Source organism: Somniosus microcephalus, unplaced genomic scaffold (assembly GCF_052327205.1).
Source record: "Somniosus microcephalus isolate GS21.2 unplaced genomic scaffold, FLI_Smic_1.0 unresolved_chr1, whole genome shotgun sequence".
NCBI lineage: Eukaryota > Metazoa > Chordata > Chondrichthyes > Squaliformes > Somniosidae > Somniosus > Somniosus microcephalus.
The window spans coordinates 140,335,631-140,358,793 of NW_028225179.1; the positions used below are offsets into that span (position 1 = coordinate 140,335,631).

Genomic DNA, 23,163 nt, shown 5'->3' on the forward strand with positions numbered 1-23,163 from the left:
TGGTTACTCACTCTTGTCTCCTTCTGTCCCTGCTTTCAGAGGATACGAAGATGAGCAGCTCGGAGGAAGTGTCGTGGATCTCCTGGTTCTGTGGACTGCGTGGCAACGAGTTCTTCTGCGAGGTGAGTTTTCCCCAACGAAGACCGCGCTGCCGCTCGGCTGGCTTCGTGTCCACCTGGTGCGGTAACCCGCTGCCCAAGGGCAGGGCGCCACGGGCTTTTACACTCTTCCTCGTGGGGGCGCAAGCTCGTCGCCCCGCTTAGTGTTCGGGTGGCCACTTCAGTATACAGATCTGCATTGGAAAGTTAGGGGGAATTTGTAAATGTTCTAAATGTAACCCGACCTTCCAGTACACCAGTTGTTAAATGCGTTGTGCTAATGGCAACTGTTATCGTGGTGTGGCACTGAGCCAAGAAGGCCCCTGGTTTAACAGTCAGCCACAAACGACCGGACTTGTTAAATCCAGTTTGCCATCTTTGCAAGGTGGGATTTGACCTCGCAACCTCTGTTGTGTAACTTCACTCGCCTGTGCTGCCTATGTTAGCCATTTGCTACGATTGTGTCTCCTATCTTTTCAACCAGTTAGGCACCTCCCAGGTCTGCACCCTCTAAGGCTCTGCGTCACTTAGTCCAGTATCGGAACCACTACAATACCATACCCACTGAATTCCGAGGGAGTAGCTGGGAAGCTTTTCACAAGCAGACACTGAGAACGTCGAATTTTTCTGGTGAATTCTCATCCGAATGAGACAAACCTTTTGCATGCAAAAGTGCTATTTTGGAACTATGCATGCTTGGCATTCCCTTTGAGCTGATGGCACTTCCTAATTTCTCAGGTATGCATTGTCCTGTTCCCTTTTGTATTCCCTTGAGGAGAGGAGATTAAGGGGTGATCCAATTGAGGTGTTTATGACGATTAATGGATTTAGTAGGGTAGATCGAGAGAAACTATATTTCCTCTGGTGTGGGGAGAGGAGGAGTCCAGAACAAAAGAGGCATAACCTTCAAATTAGAGCTCAGCCGTTGGGGGTGGTGTCAGGAAACACTTCTTCACACAGAGTGGTAGAAATCTGGAACACTCTTTCCCCGGCACCCCCCCCCCCCCCCCCCAAAAAAGCTGTTGAGGCTGAGGGTCAATTGAAATTTTCCAAACTGAGATTGGTAGATTTTTGTATTAAGGGTTAAGGAACCAAGGCAGGTGGATGGAGTTTAGATACAGATCAGACGGAACAGGCTCGAGGGACTGAATGGCCTCCTCCTGTCCCTATGTTCCAAAACCGACGCTTAAAACAGATTTGTATTTTTTTGTTCTGATTTGCTGCAGGAAGTTCCCTACAAAAGCAAGGGCTGCTTAATCTGTCCAACAAATAGAAACTTCCAATCTATGCAGGACGACGAGTACAATTTTCCCAGATCAGCATTAATCCTTTTCATAATCTTAAGCTTCACTTGGGGCACCTTGAACTTACTTTCCCTCTTTTCCAAGCCAAGCTTCCCCCTTGAGCTGTCCTCGCCAGTTTGAATGCCCAAAGCTTAGGCTCGCTGTTGGAGAGCCCCGAGTGGGTTTAATCATTGGCCAGTGTGAATCTCGTGGTGGCAGAGGGGCGAGTCAGAGTGCGCTTGTTTTGCCTAATGCAGCTTATGGTTAAGATAAGAATTGGAAGCCGGCCATTCGGCCCCTGCGAGCCTGCTCCACCATTCAAATAAGATCATGGCTGATCTTCTGCCTCAACTCCACTTTCCTGCCCGATCCTTTAGTGTCCAAAAATCTATTGATTTCAGTCTTGAATATACTCAATGGCTGAGCATCCACAGCCCTCTGGGGTAGAGAATTGCACAGCTGTAGGTGGCTGTTTCACCACCACCCCCCCCCCCCCAAAAAAAAAACTACGTCTCATCTTATTTTTGTGTTTCACCAATATATAGGTTGATTATATTTGGTGGGGTTGAATATTTAGTGGGTGTGGGGTGGTATATTTAGTAGCTGTGGGTAGCTGTTTCCATTCCTCCCCCCACCCTCCCAATGCTGTGTCTGTTACCCCTCTCTTTCTCTAATCCAGGTTGATGAAGATTATATTCAGGACAAGTTCAATCTGACTGGACTGAATGAGCAGGTGCCTCATTATCGTCAAGCATTGGACATGATTCTTGACCTTGAGCCTGGTAGGTTGTAAAGCTGGCGCTAATAATGTCTTGACATTGGGCCTGTGGTGTTTGGAACAGTGCCCATGGTCGTCCGCAGCCCGCCTGCCCTGTCCCTGTGGCCCCCCCTCAGCAGACGCCTGTCGCTGCTACTCCAGGTGTCTCTAGGCTGCGGGATATTGTTGGAGCTGGGGTTCAGTGCGGATCCATCTCCCCTCTCCCCCTCCCCGGCCGCTGAAAGGCAACAACGGAATGCTGCTCAGAACTTCCTCGGCATCTGTAGAGTTGGGACTAAGGCACATTGTTGACTAAGTGTAGAAGGCAAACCAACCATCTCTTGCAGAAATGCTGGGGAATAGCATACACTTCGTTTCCCTAATCTCAGCAACAAGCACTCCCCAAGGTCCAGTACAGTGCACTTGTTTCGTATGAGGGGGAAAGCTTATAATGGGATGTCTAGTTTGGCTATCCATTCGATGGCCTGAGCAATATTCCCCATAATTATTTTTTTCTCCAGTGCGCAACCCACAACAGTTTCGCGCATGCGATAACTTTTAACATTGCAAAAAGCCGGACCCGGGCTGCACGGGACCGGCAGTGAGCTGCGTAGCTTACAGGGAACGTTGCTGCTGAGATGCCGAGTGGAGAAATGAAGGGCTTCCCGGGCAGGTTGATGTAATCTGTTCCATGGTCTGGGACTCATGGCCACTGTCGCACTTCGGCTCGTTCCCTCATCTTCCACTTGTGGAGCAGGTGGCCGCGTCCCATGCCCTGTGCTGTCCACGGTCTTCCAAGGACTGTTTACAAAGGTCCTCTATCAAGGTGGGAAGTTTGGGAGAGAAGGGGGGAAACCCTGCAGTACACTATTTGTACCAGAAGGTGGTGCAACTGCCAGCAATGTGCCTCCGCTCCAAACGCCGACGAGCCCCTGCTTGTACCAGTGTAACATTTTCCATTTCCCCACGGCGGCCATCCTGCCGCCTCTCTGCCTGAGATTGCCAACTTAGAGCAGAACTAAGTGCAGCATTGTGCTGTGGGCCTGTGCCCATTTGGAATTGGTTTTGAACTGTCTGACCAAATTTCCTTTGGACCCATGCAGCTGGCAGGCACACAGAAGGAATATTCATCTCCCCAGTCTGGGCGTGGATTTGAACCCGTGTCCCAGAGGTGAAAAGCTGGCGTGCTCATCAGCCATTTAACCACGGGTAACTTTTTCCCTGGTTCCAGTGCCTGCCCACTTGCGTTGTGTCGACTGCTGCGTGTGTGCGTTTTTAAAAATTTTTTTTAAAACATGCTTTCTCAGTCGCGCTGCTGTCACTGCCATCTGGCCTGTGCTTTGCTGACTTGAGATCAGCATTTCAGACCATCGCTCTGTTGCCGCTGGGCTCGTTTAGTGCAGAATCTCCCTGCCTTCTGTGCTTCGTGGGGGGGAAACTGCGCAGTCAACAAGCGGTGCCAGGGCGCCAGCCGCCGATCATGTATCCCCCCCCCCCCCCCCCCCCCCTCGCCACGCGGAGCAGCAGCTGGCATTTTGCTCAGCAGTTCCCCGCGGTGACTCAAGACCAGGAACTCAGTGAAAAGAAATAAAGAGCTTGCATTTCTACCGCGCCTTTCAGTGGCTCGGGGTGTCCTAAAGCGCTTTACAGCCAATAAAGTACTTTTTTTAATAAAGTGTAGCCACAGTTGTGATGTGGGAAACGCGGCAGCCATTATGCGCACAGCAAGCTCCCTTAATAAACAGCAATATTGAGAATGGCCAGATGTTGTGTTTTTAGTGATGTTGCTTGAGGGATAAATATTGGGCAGGGCTCCCAATGGGAAATAGTGCCCTGGGATCTTTAACGTTCACCTGAGAGGTCAGGCGGGGCCTCGGTTTTAATGCCTCAACCGAAAGTCGGCGCCTCCTACAGTGCAGCGCTCCCTCGGTACCGCACTGGGAGTGTCGGCCTGGATTTTGTGCTCATGTCTCTGGAGTGAGCCTCGAACCCCGTGACCTTCCGGCTCAGAGGCGAGGGTGCTGCCCACTGAGCTACAACTGAAGACTTTTGAGACCAGGCCTCCATCCTAGAATTCCTGTGAGGCACGTGTCTGTGTTCCAGCAGCCTGTGCTGCTGCCCTGGATGTGTGAGAACCTCCCAAAAGTGACCCATTTGGGTGTGAAATTTCCATAGCAACCTGTACATTGAGCAGTATCGAGCACCCTTAACCGTGCTTTGTGAATGAAGAGTCAGCCAGGCCCACGAACGTGCCCATGAGTTCACAAGAGCTTTTAGTCAGTGAATGGAATATCTTGAGGTTGTTCCCTGGATGTGCAGCTCACTTAGCATTTTGGTAGCAGTCCGTGTAGCAAAAATGCAACGCTTTCAACCAGTATGCTTCAGTGTAGAATCCACTTCTTTTGTAATGCTCTTACATCAACCTGTTCATTTCACCCGAGTGTACAGCTCTAAATGCTCTCCCCAAACACACCCCGAGTTGGGAAGGACAGAATTTTTAACCATCCCGTTGAGGCATTTCTCACAGTTCGTAGAACTTGCAGGGCACTCGGCCCAACAGGTCTGTGCTGGTGTTTATGTTCCCCACGAGCCTCCTCCCACCCCTCTTTATCTAACCCTATCAGCATATCCTTCAATTCCTTTCTCCCTCGTGTGTAGAAGGTAGCTTCCCCTTAAATGCATCTATGCTGTTCACCTCAACTACTTCCTGTGGGAGTAAGTTCCACATTCTCGCCACCCTCTGGGTAAAGAAGTTTCTTTTGAAATCCCTTTTGGGATTATTAGTGACTGTCTCATATTGATGGCCCCTAGTTTTGGTCGCCCCACAAGTGGAAACATCTTCTCTACATTTACCCTATCAAACCCTTTCAGAATTTAAAGCTCTCTAACAGGTTGGCCCTCAGCCTTCTCTTTAGAGAGTAGAACCCCAGCCTGTTCAATCGTTCCTGATGGGTATATTTGTTGCCGACAGATTAAGGATCTCGTGGGTTTTTTTTTAACCTCCATTATATGATTCCAAGGGCTAAACAGTTATTAAAGTCAGGTGGACACGATATGAAACTTTTGTGCATGCTGCACCATTTTGCTGATATGCGCTGGTGATGAGAGCTGCCCGCTGTGGAGAGGCACTGTGTTGGTGTGAAGTTCCTTGACATTTCAATGTTCCCCGTCACCAGATGAGGAGCTGGAAGACAATCCCAACCAGAGCGACCTGATCGAGCAGGCTGCCGAGATGCTGTACGGACTGATCCACGCCCGCTATATTCTCACCAACCGAGGGATTGCACAGATGGTAGGTTGGCTAAAAGCCTTTCCTTTCCCCTCCCCCGCCCAGGTGAAAGTCAGGGAGCTTTTGAAATGTAGGAGGCAAAAAGAGGAAATCAAAACCCATAAAAGGTTAGAGACCCGCAATGAAAAGTCTAGAAACACGCAGCACCGGAGAGAAGAATGGGTTAATGTTTTGGGTGGGACCTTTCATTAGAGCCTGTTTAGCTGCATTATACGCAAGCGTTGTGTTTGAACTGGGAAAGGAGCCAGAAGAAAATTCCCCTCTCCCTGCGGTGCCACTCTTACAGCAAGTGGTGGCATGGGTGCATTGTGGGCTCCAGCATCTTGTAATAATTTCCTCGGCTGGCCAAACAGAACACGACAGTTTTAGAACATGTGCGGACTCCATAACTTCTGCTAACCTCGTTTCCTTTAACCATCGAGAACCATCAGTCGTTTCAGTGCATTGAAGCTTCAAGCTATTGTAACGTTCCAAGAGGCAACAGAGGTGAGCTGATTGATGCCCAGCAGGAATTAGGAGATCTGGTGGAGGGGGGGGGGGGCGGGGGGGAGGTCGTGTAGTCAAAGAGGGAGAGAGAGATGTTTAGAGACACTGCCATCATTGGTGGAGTCAATAAATGGACAGTGACATTGTCCGTTATTATAGGTGCCCATCTTTATCAACCCCTTGTCAACGAATCCATTCCCCCTCCCTGGCCGCTGTCTCGGCTGAACAAGCCTGTTCATATCAGTGACACCAAGCTGTGCTTCTGACCTCCTATCCACCTCCCTCGCAAAGACCGCTTAGGCCCACCCCTTAACATCGCCCACCTCTGTCTTCGTCGCCACACATCTGCAGCTGAAATCCTCATCCCTGTTCTTGTCGCCTGCAGATCCGCCTATCCCAATGCTCTCCATCCGGCCACTCATCCTCCGCCTTCCATGAACGCGAGCTCATTCAAAAACTCTGCTGCCCTATCCAGCGCCAAGTCCTGCTGGCCCGTCGTGCCTCTCCTCGTTGACCTACATTGACTCGTGGTTCTGACTCAAGTTTTAAAATACTCTTTTTTTTGCATTTAAATCCCTTTGTGGCCAGGCCCCTCCCTATCTCTCTGACCGCCCTATAACCCTTTCCACTTCCCCCCACCCCTTCCTGAGCTCTCTGTTCCTCAAACTCTGGCTTCTTCTACATTCCTGATTTCGCTCCACCATCAACGGCTGTGCCTTCAGCTGCCTAGGTCTGTAGTCCTGGCATGAACATAAGAATTAGGAGCAGGAGTCGGCCATACAGCCCCTCGAGCCTCAATAAGATCATGGCTGATCTTCTACCTCAACTGCACTTTCCTGCCCGATCTCCATATCCCTTGGTTCCCTTCGAATCCAAAAATCTATTGATCTTGGCCTTGAATATACTCTGATTCAGCATCCACAGCCCTCTGGGGTAGAGAATTCCAAAGATTCACCACCCTCTGAGTGAAGAAATTCCTCCTCATTTCCGTCCTAAATGGCCGACCCCTTATTCTGAGACTGACCCCTGGTTCTAGACTCCCCAGCCAGGGGAAACATCCTCCCTGCATCTACCCTGTCAAGCTCTAAGAATTTTGTATGTTTCAATGAGATCACCTCTCATATATTAACTAAACTCCCACGGCAGGCACAAAATTCAGTTAAAATAGCAGGACATCTGAAAGAAGAGAAAAAAGGTACTGGAAATGCAAGTGTAGGTCGTTCAGCATTTGTAAAGTGGCGAGACTGGTTATCGACAGTTTGGGCAGCTAATACTTCATCAGTAACTGATAGCTACACACCCAAAAAGTCAGGAACCCGTGAGCAGGTGAAGTCTAGCCTGTGTAGCTTGTGTGCTTTTACTTGGAAAGAATCTATTGTCACTGCTTGTCTGTTGCTCCTCAGTCTTTCTCGAGGCTCACTCGCACTTATGCCCTCTCTTGTGTCTCCTTCCCCACCCCCCCTCCCCTCAAACTCTCCAAAGGTCTCCAAAGCAGTGGTGCGTGTTGAGGGCTCGCACTTAGGCGTGAGCACCCTGCCCCGTGCAAACTGAACAGCACCTCGCAACAATCGGGTGCACAATGGTACTCCCGTGGGGCAGTGGAGCTGTCTCCAACATTGGGTGCTTGTAAAGCCCCTCCCCACCCCCTCCAAAGCAGGGGACGATTGATTAACGATGTGGCGGGCCTTTGAGTACAAGTTAGTAATTTTGTATAATTACATCCTCAAAGCATTTGCAAACAACCGTGTGCGTTTGCTATAGCGCCATTGACGTAATAAAACTTCACAGGAATGTTAACGGACAAGAAATTCGCATCGAGCCCATGAGATATTCGGGCAGGTGACCAAAAGCTTGATCAGAGGTGTGGGTTTTTAAGGAGCAATTAGGAGGAGAGGCTTAGGGAGGGAATTCCAGAGTTTGGGGGCAGAGACAGCTGCCAACGGGGGAAAAAGCATTGGCACGCACCCCCCTCTCCCAAACCAAGAGTACTCAGTCAAAAAACCATGTCTTGGATCTAAATGAGAGAGAAGTCCTAGACCTGCTGAGAGGTCGCTAAAGAGCAGTGTACCCTGGGTTAGATCTTGCTTAACCCTAGTGTGTTTGAGAGTGCCAACAAGGAGATTCGATTCACAAGGCACTGGCAAGAGTGAGTGAATCATTGGACACTGGGGGAATTGCCAGTAAATAAAAGCAGTAAATAAAAACCACAACAATGCACTTGCATCAATTTCATATTGATTAATGGAATAGATTAGTAGCAGTAAACTTGAGCGTTCTATGTGCAGCAGCCACCACCTAGGAAACAGCAGTCAACATGGCTTTAAATGAGGAAATTCCAGCTTGACCAGCCCCCTTGATTTCCTTTATATATAAAAGCAAAATACTGCGGATGCTGGAAATCTGAAAGGCAAACAGAAAACGCTGGAAATACTCCGCTTGATTTCCTTTATTGAACTCGCAAGCCGGCCACATCATGTGCTTCGACTTCCGCAAGGAATTCACCGAAGAGCCGCTTTGTGTGAGCTCAGGTGTTACTGTTAACGCCTTGGGTGCCGAACCTCGCAACGGGTACTTGTTAACGCGTCCGTTTTGCCACAAGTGAGGTGCGGAGATCGATCCTTGGTAACCACATGGATGAGGGGGAGCCAGTCTTGCATGCGTACTGTGCACCAATCACAATGGGCAACAACAGACCAGAATATAATGTCTATATATGGAATTGCACATTATATGGTATTTACAGCACAGAAACGGGCCATTTGGCCCAACTGGTCCATGCTGGTGTTTATGCTCCACACGAGCCCACTCCCATCTTCATCTCACCCTAACACCATCCCTCATGTGTTTATCCGGCTTCCTCTTAAACGCATCTGTGCTATTCGCCTCAACCATTCCCTGTGGTAGCGAGTTCCACATTCTCACCACTCTCTGGGTAAAGAAATTTCGTCTTTAATTTTCCTTTGGATTTATTAGTGACTATCTTATATTTATGGCCCCTAGTTTTGGTCTTCCTCTACGAGTGCAAACCTCTTCTCTACATCGACCCTATCAAACCCTTTCCTAATTTTAAAGACCGCAAACAGGTCACTTTTTTTCTAGAGAAAAGTGCCCCAGCCTGTTGAGCCTTTCCTGATGGGTATAAGCTCTCCGTTCTGGTGATATCCTTGTAAATCTTCTTTGATAAAAGCCATTTCTCAAACTTTTATTTAATTAAAGATACTCCCAGTGAAAGGAGGGGGGGTGGTGGTGGTTGAAATGCCACTGCTGTTGGCTGCTTGTTTCCCGCAGTGGGACGGAGTTTAACGTGGGGCAGCAAATGGCTGTTGGCAGACACCACTTTGTGAGCAGTAAATACACGACTGATTTGTCCACATTAACCAAGGTCACGGATGGATTTAGGACAGAGTTAAGGTACTCTGAGGATGGTGAACCTTTGGCATTCTCTACCCCAGAGGGCTGTGGATGCTCCGTCATTGAGTGTATTCACTGCTGAGATCAATAGATTTTTGGACTCTAGGGCGATCAAGGGATGTGGGGATGGGGTGGGGAAGTGGAGTTGAGGTTGAAGATCAGCCATGATCTTATTGAATGGCGGAGCAGGCTTGAGGGGCCGTATGACCGGCTCCTGCTCCTATTCCTTATGTTCTTATTATGGATCAGCCACCAGTGACCCGGCCGTTGCTTCTTATTTATTGTTGCCTGTTTACTGCCGCCCTCTCCTGAAGGTGTTGGGGTACAATTCCACGGGCTCAGGCAGCAATCGGACACCCTCAGCCAGTCTTCATGAGTGTGCAGAAACTATTCGTCCGCGGGAAGAATTATAGCTGGTTATTGATCCACTGCTCGCCCAGAGTGTGTGCGTGTCATTTTAGTGCCTTTAGAAGGGACATGGGAACAGGAGGAGGCCATTCAGCCCCTCCAGCCTGTTCCGCCATTCAATGAGATCATAGCCGATCTGTATCTTAACTCCATTTACCTGCCTTGGTTCTGTAACCCTTAACACCCTCGCCTAACAAAAACCTATCACTCTCAGTTTGGACATTTTTAATTCACCCCCAGCCTCAACAGCCTTTTCCTGTGAATAGAACCTGCCTCTTGCTGTGCCTAATGGGACTCGTGTGCTTGTTTTCAGCTGGAGAAATACCAGCAGGGAGACTTCGGCTACTGCCCTCGAGTGTACTGTGAGAACCAGCCCATGCTTCCTATTGGTAAGTAAAGAAAGAACCTGCATTTATATAATGCCTTTCATGCCCTCTGGAGGTCCCAGAACGCTTTACAGACAATTAAGTACTTTTTGAAGTATAGTTACTGTTGTAATGTAGGAAGCTCTGCAGCCAATTTGTGTACAGAAAGATCCCACAAACAGCATTGCGATAATGGCCCGATAATCGGTCTTTAATGATGAGTTGTGGGATAAATATTGGCCAGGGTGCCAGGGAGAGCTCCCCAGCTCTTCATTGAATAGTGCCGTGGGATCTTTTACGTCCACCAGAGAGCGCAGACGGGACCCCTCGGTTTAACATCTCAACCGAAAGACGGCACCTCCGACAGCGCAGCACTCCCTCAGCGCTGCGCTGGGAGTGTTTGCCTAGGTTTTGTGCTTGTGTCTCTGTTGTGGGGCTGGATCCCACGACCTTCTGTTTCAGAGGTGAGAGTGCGAGCCACGGCTGAACACCTAAAGGAGCAACTGCATTAAATTCTGCACCGTTGTGAATAAGGGCTCGAAAGACCGGCCGTCGTCCTCGACTGAGGACGTGACTGCCCGAGCGGGCTGTGGCAAGGCCCTGTGACGTGTACTTTAGCTTCAGAAAGCACTTGACCAATGTTGCGTCTGTGTTTTCAATTGCAGTTATACTGAATAACAGGACACAGACTACAGAAGTAAGTAAACAGGTCTTTAGTGATTGAGGGTCAGGGCTGAACTGGGATACACTTTGCTCCGCAGGGTTTATATACCGATGTGGTCACCACCGGTACTACAATGTACAGGAGCCATCAAAAAGTAGTCCATCACCTTGAGGTATCCTCTTACATACACTACAATTCCTCCCCTTTTAGCTTAACAGTGTACACCCCAAATTAAACATTACATGGATAACATATATACAATTTACACACAAAACTGTTCAAAGATTCAGTCTCTGAGGAGGCCTCCTGATCCGGGCCAGATAACGCCTTTCAGGGGTCTCTGGTTCTCGTTGCTGGGGTGACTCATCCACTTGATCTCCTATGGATTGAACATCATCAGGTACGTTCGAGTCTGAGGTAGATGCTACAGGCTCAATAAGTTCTTCAACTGGTGTCTCTGCCATAGACATGGGGTCAACCCTTGTCCTCGATTCCACAAGCTGGTCAGCATGACATCGTATTCCGTTCTCTCCAACGTCTACCGTGTACATCAAGGGTCCTTGCCGTGCACGAATTGTTCCAGGTTGCCATTTATCATCCCTATAGTCCCTGGCCAACACTGGTTGTCCTATTTCGAAACTACGAGTGGCCTTGTTATTTACATGCTGGAATTGCTCGTTTTCGACTTCCCTTCGCACATTGGGTCTTAACAAATCCAACTGGGACCGCAACCTTCTGTTATAGAACATTATGGCAGGGCTTTGATTTGTCACTGAATGCGTGGCGTTTCGATACGCCATCAGGAAATTGTCCACCTTGTGTTGTAGTGGAATATGGTCTTCACTCATGGCCTTTATCGCCTTTTTGAACGTTTGTACAAATCTCTCGGCCAACCCATTTGTAGCCGGATGATATGGGGCAGATGTATAGTGTTTCACCCCATTCTTTTTCATGAATTTCTGGAATTCTTCTGACACGAACTGTGGTCCGTTGTCTGAACATATTTGCTCCGGCAACCCATTCCTTGCAAATATGGTTCTTAGAACTGCGATCGTCTTCTCGGAGGTAGTGGTCGACATCTTAATCACTTCTGGCCATTTAGAATGTGCGTCTACTGCTATCAAAAACATGGAATCCATGAATGGACCTGCAAAGTCGATATGCACACGTTGCCATGGGGCTGAAGGCCATTCCCACGGATGCAGCGGTGCAATTGGAGGTGCATTTTGAACTTTTTGGCACCCTGAGCAGCTTTTAGTCAGATGCTCTATTTGTTTGTCGATACCTGGCCACCACACATAAGCCCTAGCAAGGCTTTTCATCTTGACACCCCCCAGATGACCTTCGTGCAATTCTTTCAGAACTCTCTCTCTTAATTTCGGAGGAATAATCACCCTTGTTCCATACATCAATGTTCCTTGACATACGGACAGCTGTTTTCGTCTGGCTGAGAATGCTGGTAACAGTGATTCGCCATGTGCTGGCCATCCCTTCACTGTCAAGTCGTAGACCCGAGACAGTGTCGGGTCATTTCGGGTCTCTCTCAATACCCGCATTGGTGACTGGTAAGCATTCGATGATGGTCGAGTGAAATATCTCTACAGGGTCAACTGCCGGTGCCTCTTCCGCTGTAGGTAGTGGCAGGTGCGACAGCCCATCAGCATTACCATGTTGCTTTGTACCTTTGAATTCAATATCATACTGATGTGCCCCTAGGAAAAGGGACCATCTCTGAAGCCTCTGCGCCGTCATTACCGGAACACCCTTCTTAGGGTTGAAAATGGAAACCAACGGCTGGTGATCTGTCAGCAGCGTAAACTTTTGGCCTTGCAGGTAATGGTTAAATTTCTTAACTCCCCACACGAGGCTGAGAGCCTCCCTCTCCCTATCTATCTGAGCATAGTTGCGCTCAGCGGAGGTCAATGATCTGGATGCGAAAGCGACTGCCCTTTCCGAGCCATCTGGAAACTTGTGAGAGCACTGCCCCGATACCATATGGAGAAGCATCACAAGCTAAGCGAATAGGCAGCGTTGGGTTAAAGTGAGCCAACACTTCCTTAGAGGTGATCAGTGCTTTGCTCTTTTGAAAAGCCCGCTTACAATCATTGCTCCACTTCCATGGTATTCCCATTTGCAAAAGAGTGTTTAGCGGGTGTAACACCGTGGATAAATTTGAAAGAAACTTATGATAATAGTTAACCAACCCGAGGAACGACCTCAACTGGGATACATTTTCCGGTGCAGGAGCTTTTACAACAGCTTCGATCTTGTCAGGTGACTTATGGAGCCCCTCCCAGTCAATGACGTGGCCGCAGTACGAGATTCGCTTTTGAAAGAACTTGCATTTCTGGCGATTAACTCTGAGCCCATATTCTTTCAATCTGATGAGCACCTGCTCCAAATTCGCGAGGTGATCGTTATCGTTATCTCCTGTAATCAGGATGTCATCCAGGTAGCATTGTGTGCCTGGAATTCCCTGCAATACCTGCTCCATGGCCCTTTGCCAAATCGCTGGAGCCGATGCCACTCCAAAAACCAGTCTATTATACCGATATAAGCCCTTATGCGTGTTGATCGTGAGATACTGACGTGACGCTTCATCAACTTCCATCTGTAGGTACGCCTGCGCCAGGTCTATCTTAGTGAAGTGTTTCCCGCCAGACAGCGAAGCAAAGATATCTTCAATCCGCGGAAGCGGATATTGCACCGTGTGAAGAACCGGATTAACAGTGATCTTGAAATCGCCACAGATGCGAACCTTCCCAGGTTCCCCCGGCTTGTTGCTCAACGAACGCATCATGACAGGACACATACAAGTCCATTTTCTGACTTTCTTTACCATTGTAGACCACGTTTACTTTTATCTTTCCTTTGGGGTATACTATTTGCCCCGTATATGTTTTCAATACAATCTCCGTATCCCTCGGGAATGTGCGAGAATAACCTTTTGTAATCTTGCTTATTCATGACCGTTAATGCCGACCCAGTGTCCAATTCCATCTTCACTTGGACTCCTGCTATCCGAAGCGTGACCCAGATAGTTTGGTGGTCTGCTGTGTTACCCATATTATGTATTTTCAGACAACCCAGTTGCTTACTGCTGGAGTCTGAATCCATCTTCTGTTCATCCGAACTGTTCTCTGTCACCTTGTGTACTTTTTTGTACTTCTCCTGCGGTGACTTTTTGCTGCTGGTCTTCTTTCCTGACCGGCATACTCTCGCTATGTGACCAAGTTTGCCACATTGCCTGCATTCTTTATCTTTGAACCAGCACTGGTTCTGGTCATGCGTTGTCCTTCCACAACGATAGCACTTTACTGTGCCCAATGCCATTTCATTGGTGCTGAATTCCAATGGCCTTTGCTGTATCTCTGCAGCGCCTCGTGCTGCTGCCTCGTGGGATGCTGCAATGCTGAAAGCTTTGTCCAGCGTAAGGTCCTTTTCCTCTAGCAGTCGCTTCTGGGTTCCTTCCCTTAGGAGCCCACACACAAACTTATCTCTCAGTGCGTCTGCTAGTCCTGTTCCGAACTGGCAGTACTTTGATAACTTGCGCAGTTCTGTTAGGAATTCAGCGTTGCTTTCTTCTTTAAGTTGAATTCTTTTGTTCCGCTATCAGCAGCGGCGTGGGGTTTAAATGCTCCTGCAGGATAGTAACAATATCCGCGAAACTCTTCCCTACCGGTTTGTCTGGTGTTACAAGGTTCCTTAATAACCCGTACATCTTCGCACCCATTGAGTTTAATAGGGTTAGTGCTTTCTTATCATCCGGTACCTCATTCGTTGTACAGTAAACTTCGATGCGTTCCACATAAGTGGCCCAATTTTCCACATCGTTATCAAAAGCAGTGATGTTACCTGTTTTTGGCATCCTTGCTGAGTTTCTCCTTCCCCTTTGGATATTATTATTTTTTTTTCAAAATGGCGGCTTTTCCCGCGCTTGGCGGCTTTTCCAGCGCTTGTCTTCTTCCCCCGCCGACTCAAAATGGCGATTCCGCGCTGTTGCCATCCACGCCCCCCAGCGGTCCTTCATTTTCCCCTGCGTTGCTGCTCTTGTTCCCCTGCGGTCCTTGTGGCCATAAACGCTTTTCTGGCTGCTGCGCGCCTCTGCCCGATTGCAGTCCGGCCCCTGACACCGGCTGCGGTCGTGTTCTCCGCCCTTTTCGTCTTTTTCCCTCCCCTTCTCCCACTGACAACTCGGCCGACTCCCCCCACCCCCCCCACCCCCCCCCCCCCGGGGTGCCGCTCGATCGGGCTTACCCGCCGCTGTCGTAGAAGGGATGCTCACTGATGCTTGACTTCGTGGTCAGCAAACCAACCCGGGTTTCCGATGGCCTCCCGTGCGATGCAGGATGTTGAGGGCGGATGCCCTTTTTCGACGTCAGTGTCTGAGGACAAAGCTTCCTTTGATGCAAAACTGCCGCAAGGTAAGATCAGACTCATCGCCACTGTTGAGTCTGTGTTTTCAATTGCAGTTATACTGAATAACAGGACACAGACTACAGAAGTAAGTAAACAGGTCTTTAGTGATTGAGGGTCAGGGCTGAACTGGGATACACTTTGCTCCGCAGGGTTTATATACCGGTGTGGTCACCACCGGTACTACAATGTACAGGAGCCATCAAAAAGTAGTCCATCACCTTAAGGTATCCTCTTAAGGTGGTACAGTTTACATACACTACAACCAAAGTTCAGCAAATAGCCTTTCACGTGGAACTTGGAGCCATGGGTGATTCGCGGCCAATGGCTGGAAATGGCCAACTAGAAATTGTGTTGAAGCAACAAGCCGATGCTAAAATGGGATGGGGAAGGTAGCTTCTTTCCAGGTGGGTGAATTAAGATGGGCTGACTGGCCTTGCTCATTTGCAATCATCTTATAATACCGTCCATGCGCAAAGATGCTCCTTCGACCAAATGTGCCGCTTGAATTAGCTATCGGATCAGTTGACATTTCGATTCATTTGTCTAATGTGCATGTTCTTCGTGTCACAAACAACAATTTTGAGTCACCAGTTTAAAAATTGTATGTAATGACTCAATCGATTGCTCCTGCTCTGAATCCAGATTCATAGAAACATAGATTCATGCAGATCTTTGTGTTTCTCTCCTCTCTCTCTTACCCCCCCGGCGTGGCGCCTTCTGGGTACAATCCCAGAACTGCTGGTCACCCACCAGTACCACGTGGGAGTGGTGGCAAACTCTTCCACCAAAGGTGGCGTCGCAGCCGTGCCCAATTTTCTCCGTCCTGAAATGCACCCCTTCTCCCCGCCCCCCCCCCCCCCCCCCCCCCCCCTCCACTGGTGTGGTTTTTTGTCAAGGGAGTGGTGTCGCTCAGACAGCAAGCAGGAATCCCTTGCTTGCCACCCATCTTCCCACCCCCCGTTCAGTATTTGCATGCTTAAAATGCAGCCTGATAGAGATCAGCAAATTCGACGCCAATACATGAGTTCTTCCTGGTGTTTGTGGTTCGAAGGAATGTCCAAAGGGGTACGTGCATATAACTGAACAACTGCGTGGGGTTTTTTTTGTTAATGTTCAGGTATTTTCTTCCTCCTTTTACCGGCGCACTGCCAGTTCTTTGCTAACGCTGCTGTGAAGTTGGCCACTAGGTTCACTACCTGCACCTGCCCCAGTAAATTAACCGAGTTAAAAAAGAACATCTTAAAATATTTGCGTTGAGCTGTGTCTTGTCTGCGGGCCATCTGGCTCGACAATTAGGATTCAAATGCTGCTCCTTTTGCACGACAGCTCTTCCTCCGTGGGTGCAAGTGAACACTCCTGAGTTCCCACAGCAGCCGCACCGCACATCTGGGCGCCAGGTTAACTTTCTGTGACCTGCCAACCCCAACTCCAAACAGTAGAAAGGCACTCCACCGGGGGGGGGGGAGAGTGTGCGTGTGCGTGCGGGGTGTGTGTGTGTGGGGGGGGTGTGTGTGGGGAGGTGCGCGCGGGGGGGGGGGTGCGCGCGGGGGGGGGGGGGTTTGCGCGGGGGGGGGGTGTGTGCGTGTGGGTGGGCGTGTGGGCGTGTGTGGGTGTGGGTGTGCGGGTGCGTGCGTGTGCGTGTGGGGGTGCGGGTGGGTGTGCGGGTGCGGGTGGGTGAGGGTGTGTGTGTGTGGGGGGTGGGTGTGCGTGCGTGGGGGGGTGTGTGGGTGTGGGTGTGCGGGGGCGTGGGTGTGGGTGGGGGGGTGGGGGTGGGGGTGTGGGTGTGTGTGGGGGTGCGGGTGGGCGTGTGTGTGTGTGGTGTGGGGGTGGGTGTGGATGTGGGTGGGTGTGTGTGGGGGTGCGGGGGTGGATGTGGGTGGGTGTGGGTGTGCGGGTGTGCGTGCGGGCGGGTGTGTGGGTGGGTGTGCGTGCGTGTGTGTGTCACCATTCGCTCGACTGAGCGAAAGGTGGATTCTGGCCCGAAGGAATCCATTTGCGTCCCTGCACCTAATTCTGACCTGCTGACGCGGTTGTTACAAATTGCTGGCGTGGATACGGCAAATGCAAAATATGTACGTGGACTGTTCTTTGTCTTTCCCCTCCTTTCTCTCTCTCCCACGCCAAGCCAGCTACAGCAACAGCTGTCGGGCCACATGTAGGTTTCCTCAACTGCCCATCTTTCAGGAATACCCAGGTAGTGCCACAGACTATTTCTGGGGGGGCATAACCAAGCCTGGCCACCTCCCCCCATCCCCCTCGCCTGATGGCCGCACACTCGCAAGTGTTTTCTCCGTATGAACAATGACCGACAGGTAAAGATCCCCATGTCCATCCAGCCTGTCTCCCACAACTGCAGTAGCTTAAGTATATCACAATATATACACTCTCCATCCACCCGGAAAGCATGTGATCCCCTGGGAGAGGCGGAAAACCAGATTTAAAAAAAAAAAAAAAAAACCAGGCCAATTTGGGTGGAAACAATCTGGGAAATTCCTCTCCGACCCATCGAGGCGATCGAAACTAGTCCAGGAGATCCCTCTGACCCTGAATTCCCTGAAATGCCTGCCTTCCATAAGAGGTGAAGTCTGCCCCAGTCAGAAACAGACCCAGCTCATGCTTGAAGGAATTCAGCGACTCTGCGCTCACCGCGCGAGACGGTAGCATGGAATCATTGGGTTGCAATCGGGAGAGAGAGCCCCACTAGGTTTTAATTTCTACCCCCCCCCCCCCCCCCCCCTCCCTCCCTCCTTCACATTAGCACAGTGTCACTGTGGCTACATGTATTCCCAACCGCAATTCAGCCAGTCCTACTGGGACAGAGTGTGAACTGCGGGTGAGGACGGCACTGAACTTGACTCTGATGCCGTCCGCGGTGAGCAGCCTGCCAGCGATCCCAGCAAGTGTCTGTGCCCGAGGAGGAGGAGGAGGGGAAAATCCTCTCGTCCTGCCGTAAAGTTGTGATGAACCATTGGTGACGAATAAAGCAATGACGGTAATAATTTGATGAAGAGTAAATAAGGAGAAACAATTTCCACTGGCAGGAGGGTCGGTAACTAGAGGTCACAGATTTAAGATAATTGGCAAAAGCGCCAGAGATGAGCATTTTGTTTACGCAGTGAGTTGTTGTGATCTGGAATGCGCTGCCTGAAAGGGTGGTGGAAGCAGATTCAGTAGTAACTTTCAAAAGGGAATTGGATAAATACAGTACATGAAAATTAAAAAGTTGCCGCGCTATGGGGTAAGAGCAGGGAAGGGTGATTAATTGAACAGCTCTTTCAAAGTGCTGGCATTGTTCTATGATGATTGATCATCAAAGTTCTGTGGTTTTTCTGAGAATTTGGCAAGCTGGAAACCAAAGTAACCAGTTTTTATCTGCTCTGGTGTTGATTTAGCTTCTAACCTCTTCCCTCTCCTTCTCACCTTTTTTTCTCACCAGGTCTGTCTGATATTCCCGGCGAGGCCATGGTGAAGCTGTATTGCCCCAAGTGCATGGACGTGTACACGCCAAAGTCCTCGCGGCACCACCACACGGACGGGGCTTACTTCGGCACAGGCTTCCCCCACATGCTCTTCATGGTCCATCCAGAGTACAGGCCCAAGAGGCCAGCTAACCAGTTTGTTCCAAGGTAAGGGGGTGGCGTGGGTGCTGGCTGGATACCTCTCAAGACAAGTTGAGACTTGTCTTGCAGCTGTGGGACTTGCAGAGAAATTAGCTCAAAGCAAATGGATTATTTCCACTTGCTTTCTGTCTTAACAGTGCACCAGACTTTGATGTTACCGAATGGTCTAACCTTGATCAGCTGCTAAAACAAGATGTTTTAAATCTCTACTTACTAACTCAAACAATGTTTAATGAAGTAAACTCATAGTTTAGAGGTTTACTACACTGGCGCCCCAGCCCATTCTCATTGTGTCCACACATCCACACAGTTTACCTCAGGGCTCACTGAATATCAATCTGGGCAGGCACTTGGCTGAGTTTATTTCCCCTCTAGCTCAGGAGCACTGGTGATGAATGAGAGATGTCTACATCGCCAAGGCTTTTTCGACAGCACCTCCCAAACCGGTGACCTCTACCACCTAGGATGACGAGGGCGGCAGGCGCATGGGAATACCATCACCTGCAATTTCCCTCCGATCGCGCACACCATCCTGACTTGGAAATACATCGCCATTCCTTCATCATGGCTGGGTCAAAATCCTGGAACTCCCTCCCTAACAGCACTGTGGGAGTACCTTTGCCACACTGACTGCAACGGTTCAAGAAGGTGGCTCACCACCACCTTCTCGAGGGCAATTAGGGATGGGCAATAAATGCCAGCCTTGCCAGCAACACCCATATCCCGTGAATGAAATTAAAAAAAAAAACATTTTAATTGGGTCGTTTTTAAATGGTGAAAGATTGGGAAATGTTGGTGTTCCGAATCACTGAAAGTTAACATGGAGGTGCAGTAAGTAATTTGGAAAGCAAATGGTATGTTAGCCTTTATTGCAAAAGGATTGGGGTTATAAGAATAAAGATGTCTTGCTGCAATTATATAGGGCCTTGGTGTGACCACACCTTGAGTACTGTATAGTTTTGGCCTCCTTACCTAAGGAAGGATATATTTGTCTTGGAGGGAGTGCAATAAAGGTTCACCAGACTGGTTCCTGGGTTGGAGGGATTGTGCTATGAGGAGAGACTGAGGAGACTAGGCCTATTTTCTCCAGAATTTGGAAGAATGAGAGGTGATCTCATTGAAATATATAGCATTCTTACAGGGTTTGACAGGGTAGATGCAGGGAGGATGTTTCTCCTGGCTGGGGAGTCTAGAACCAGGGGTCACAGTCTCAGAATAAGGGGTCAGCCATTTAGGACTGGGATGAGGAGAAATTTCTTCACTCAGAGGGTGGTGAATCTTTGGAATTCTCTACCCCAGAGGGCTATGGAGGCTCAGTCGTTGAGTATATTCAAGACAGATTGATAGATTTTTGGATATTAAGGGGATCAAGGGATATGGGGATAGTGCAGGAAAGTGGAGATGAGATAGAAGATCGGCCGTGATCTTATTGAATGGCAGAGCAGGCTCGAAGGGCCAAATGGCCAACTCCTACTCCTAGTTCGTATGATCTTATCAGCTAACGCCGCATAATCTGGGGATGGAAGTTGCGATGATCCCACTGTCTGAAAAGACAGAAAAGGCTGGCGCTCCCAGAGTGCTTGCAATGTAGAACTTTCTATCACAGGGAGTAGCTGAGGATCATAGCATTGATGCATTTAAGGAAAAAGGAATAGAAGAATATGTCAATAGGGTGAGATGAAGTTGGGTGGGAGGAGGCTCGTGTGGACAGGCCAGTTGGGCCAAATGGCCTGTTTGTGTTGTAAATTTTATGGAAAAATTATGAAGACCTCTGTTAAAGCCACAGGGGAGCTGCCACACGCAGTGTGTACAAATTTTTTAATGACAAGGGATTGCTGCCTATTTGGTCTCCCCAAGTGTTCCCTAGCCCTTTTAACTTTCGTCGCAAAGCGCGCACAAACTGCAATCGTAAAACGGGGCGACGCGGTGGGTTAACACTTTACCCCCACCCCCTGAGACCTGTATTGGAATCCAGACCAGACTGATGGGCTGAAAGCATCCTCTCTCTTTTCCTAAGCATCGTATGTGAAATGAGGTTGACTCAGTTCAATCCACTGAGCATGGGTCTGGAGCTGCAAACTAATGTCACAAGGGCACAGTGGGAGCCACTCTACTGAAGGTTAGTCAGAGGCAGCTTCACAGTGTATCCACGAGCCCTATATCTATCGTGAGCGTGCTGGACACTGGGTGCCTGAGATGGGAAGGTTTTCTGTTCCCCAGTGCTGAACCATAACGGTGATTAACATAGGGCCAGGAGTCAGCCATTCAGCCCCTTAGACCATGGCTGAGCCGCACCTCAACTCCATTTACCTGCCTCAGTTCCATATCCTTCTATACCCTTACCCAACAAAAATCTATCGATCTTGGTCTTGAAAGCTCCAATTGACCCCAAGCATCCACTGCATTTTGGGGAAAGAGTTCTGGATTTTCACTACCCTTTGTGTACAAAAGTGCTTCCTGATTTCCCTCCTAAATGACCTGGCTCTAATTTTAAGATTATGTCCCCTTGTTCTGGATTCCCCCACCAGAGGGAAAGGTTCCTCTGTATCTACCCTATCGAACCCTTTTAACATTTTAAACACCTCGATCAGATCACCCCTCATTTTTCTATGCTCAAGGGAATACAAGCCACGTTTGTGCAACCTGTCCTCCGTAATTTAACCCCCTAAGCCCCAGTATTGTTCTGGTGAATCTGCACTGCAGCCCCTCCAAGGCCAATACATCCTTCCTGCGGCGCGGTGCCCAGAACTGGACGCAGTTACTCCAGATGGGGTCTGACCAAGGCTCTGTACCAACTGAACCACAACTTCCTGCCCTTTGTATTCCAGCCCCCTGGAGATGAAGGCCAACACTCCATTAGCCTTTTTAATTGCTTTTTGTACCTGTGCACAAGCTTTAAATGATTTGTGTACTGTACTTAGACTCCCAAATATCTCTGCTGTTCCAAAGTTCCTCACCATTTAGAAAATGCAGTCCCCACCGCTTTTCAGGGGGTGATGGTGCGAGCGCCATTTGCCCACTATACGCGATGGCCAGTATAACCAAAGCACGCTGAAACTGATGCTTTTAGTGCCTAAATAACACACCGGCCATTTGTCCTGTAACATTTGACAGAGGTTATGGCAAGTGAGCGTTGGTGCATGAAATATTTACTGCACTTCGATCATTTACAGTTGGGCACAGTTTAATGTAACAATTTTAGGTAATTTATGTCTGGAGCTTTAGCTTTGCAATAGATCACGGAGAACGTTTTGCTGTTCCATGTCTTGATGACGTTGGTCTGGGCAGAGTGTACATGTCATTGCCTGTTAAGATAGGCAGCCAGTTAAGCAAGATGGTTCGAATTACGCCGGGGGCAAACACTGGTGTTTGGATAATGTCACTCATCCAGCTGCTATTGCACAATGCCATCACCTTCAGGCGTTGCCTATGATACTTCCCTTTCTGAGAATTTTTCAAGTCCCATCAGCTAAAGGAGTAATTTGAGACAGATTCACACTTTTCTGCAAGTCGAGGAAAAGTACACCATTAGACATAAAGAAATTTTTTTTTTTTGTAAGCCTGTGTGATCAAGGATTTCTCCCATGCTGGATGTTTATATTGAGTAAGCACAGCTGTTTCTTCCCGAAATAAATGGAGCACTTGAGATGCTATAGAATCATACAGCACAGAAGGAGGCCATTCATAGAAACATAGGAGATAGGAGCAGGAGTAGGCCATTTGGCCCTTCGAGCCTGCTCCACCATTCAATGAGATCATGGCTGATCATCCAAATTCAGTACCCTGTCCCTGCTTTCTCCCCATATCCCTTGATCCCTTGATCCCTTTAGCCTTAAGAAATATATCCAACTCCTTCTTGCCTTCTGTGGTAGAGAATTCCACAGGTTCACCACTCTCTGGGTGAAGAAATTCCTCCTCATCTCTGCCCTAAATGGCTTACCCCTTATCCTTAGACTGTGACCCCTGGTTCTGGGCTCCCCGACCATCGGGAACATCCTTCCTGCATCTAATCTGTCTAGTCCTGTTAGAATTTTATAAGTTTCAATGAGATCCCCTCTCATTCTTCTAAAACTCCAGCGAGTACAAGCCCAATCAACCCAATCTCTCCTCATACGTCATTCCTGCCATCCCAGGTATCAGCCTGGTGAATCTTCGCTGCACTCCCTCCATGGCAAGAACATCCTTCCTCAGATAAGGTGACACACAATAAGGCACACAATACTCGAGGTGTGGTCTCACCAAGGCCCTGTACAACTGCAGCAAGACATCCTTGTTCCTGTACTCAAACCCCCTCGCTACGAAGGCCAACATGCCATTTGCCACCTTAACCGCCTGCTGCACCTGCATGCTTACCTTCAGCGAC

At 49.1% G+C, this 23,163-nt stretch overlaps 1 protein-coding gene across 6 annotated transcripts in view; it reads left to right on the forward strand.

Moving 5' to 3' along the window:
* The window catches only part of csnk2b (casein kinase 2, beta polypeptide), a 58,719-nt gene that overhangs the window by 22,754 nt on the left and 12,802 nt on the right, over positions 1-23,163 (forward strand). For all 6 annotated transcript variants that reach the window (XM_085974995.1, XM_085974997.1, XM_085974994.1 and 3 more), the window contains 5 exons: positions 40-122; positions 2,061-2,163; positions 5,315-5,430; positions 10,046-10,121; positions 18,617-18,806. In XM_085974995.1, coding sequence (XP_085831121.1) covers positions 40-122; positions 2,061-2,163; positions 5,315-5,430; positions 10,046-10,121; positions 18,617-18,806 — 568 coding nt within the window. The remainder of the gene's footprint in view (positions 1-39; positions 123-2,060; positions 2,164-5,314; positions 5,431-10,045; positions 10,122-18,616; positions 18,807-23,163) is intronic.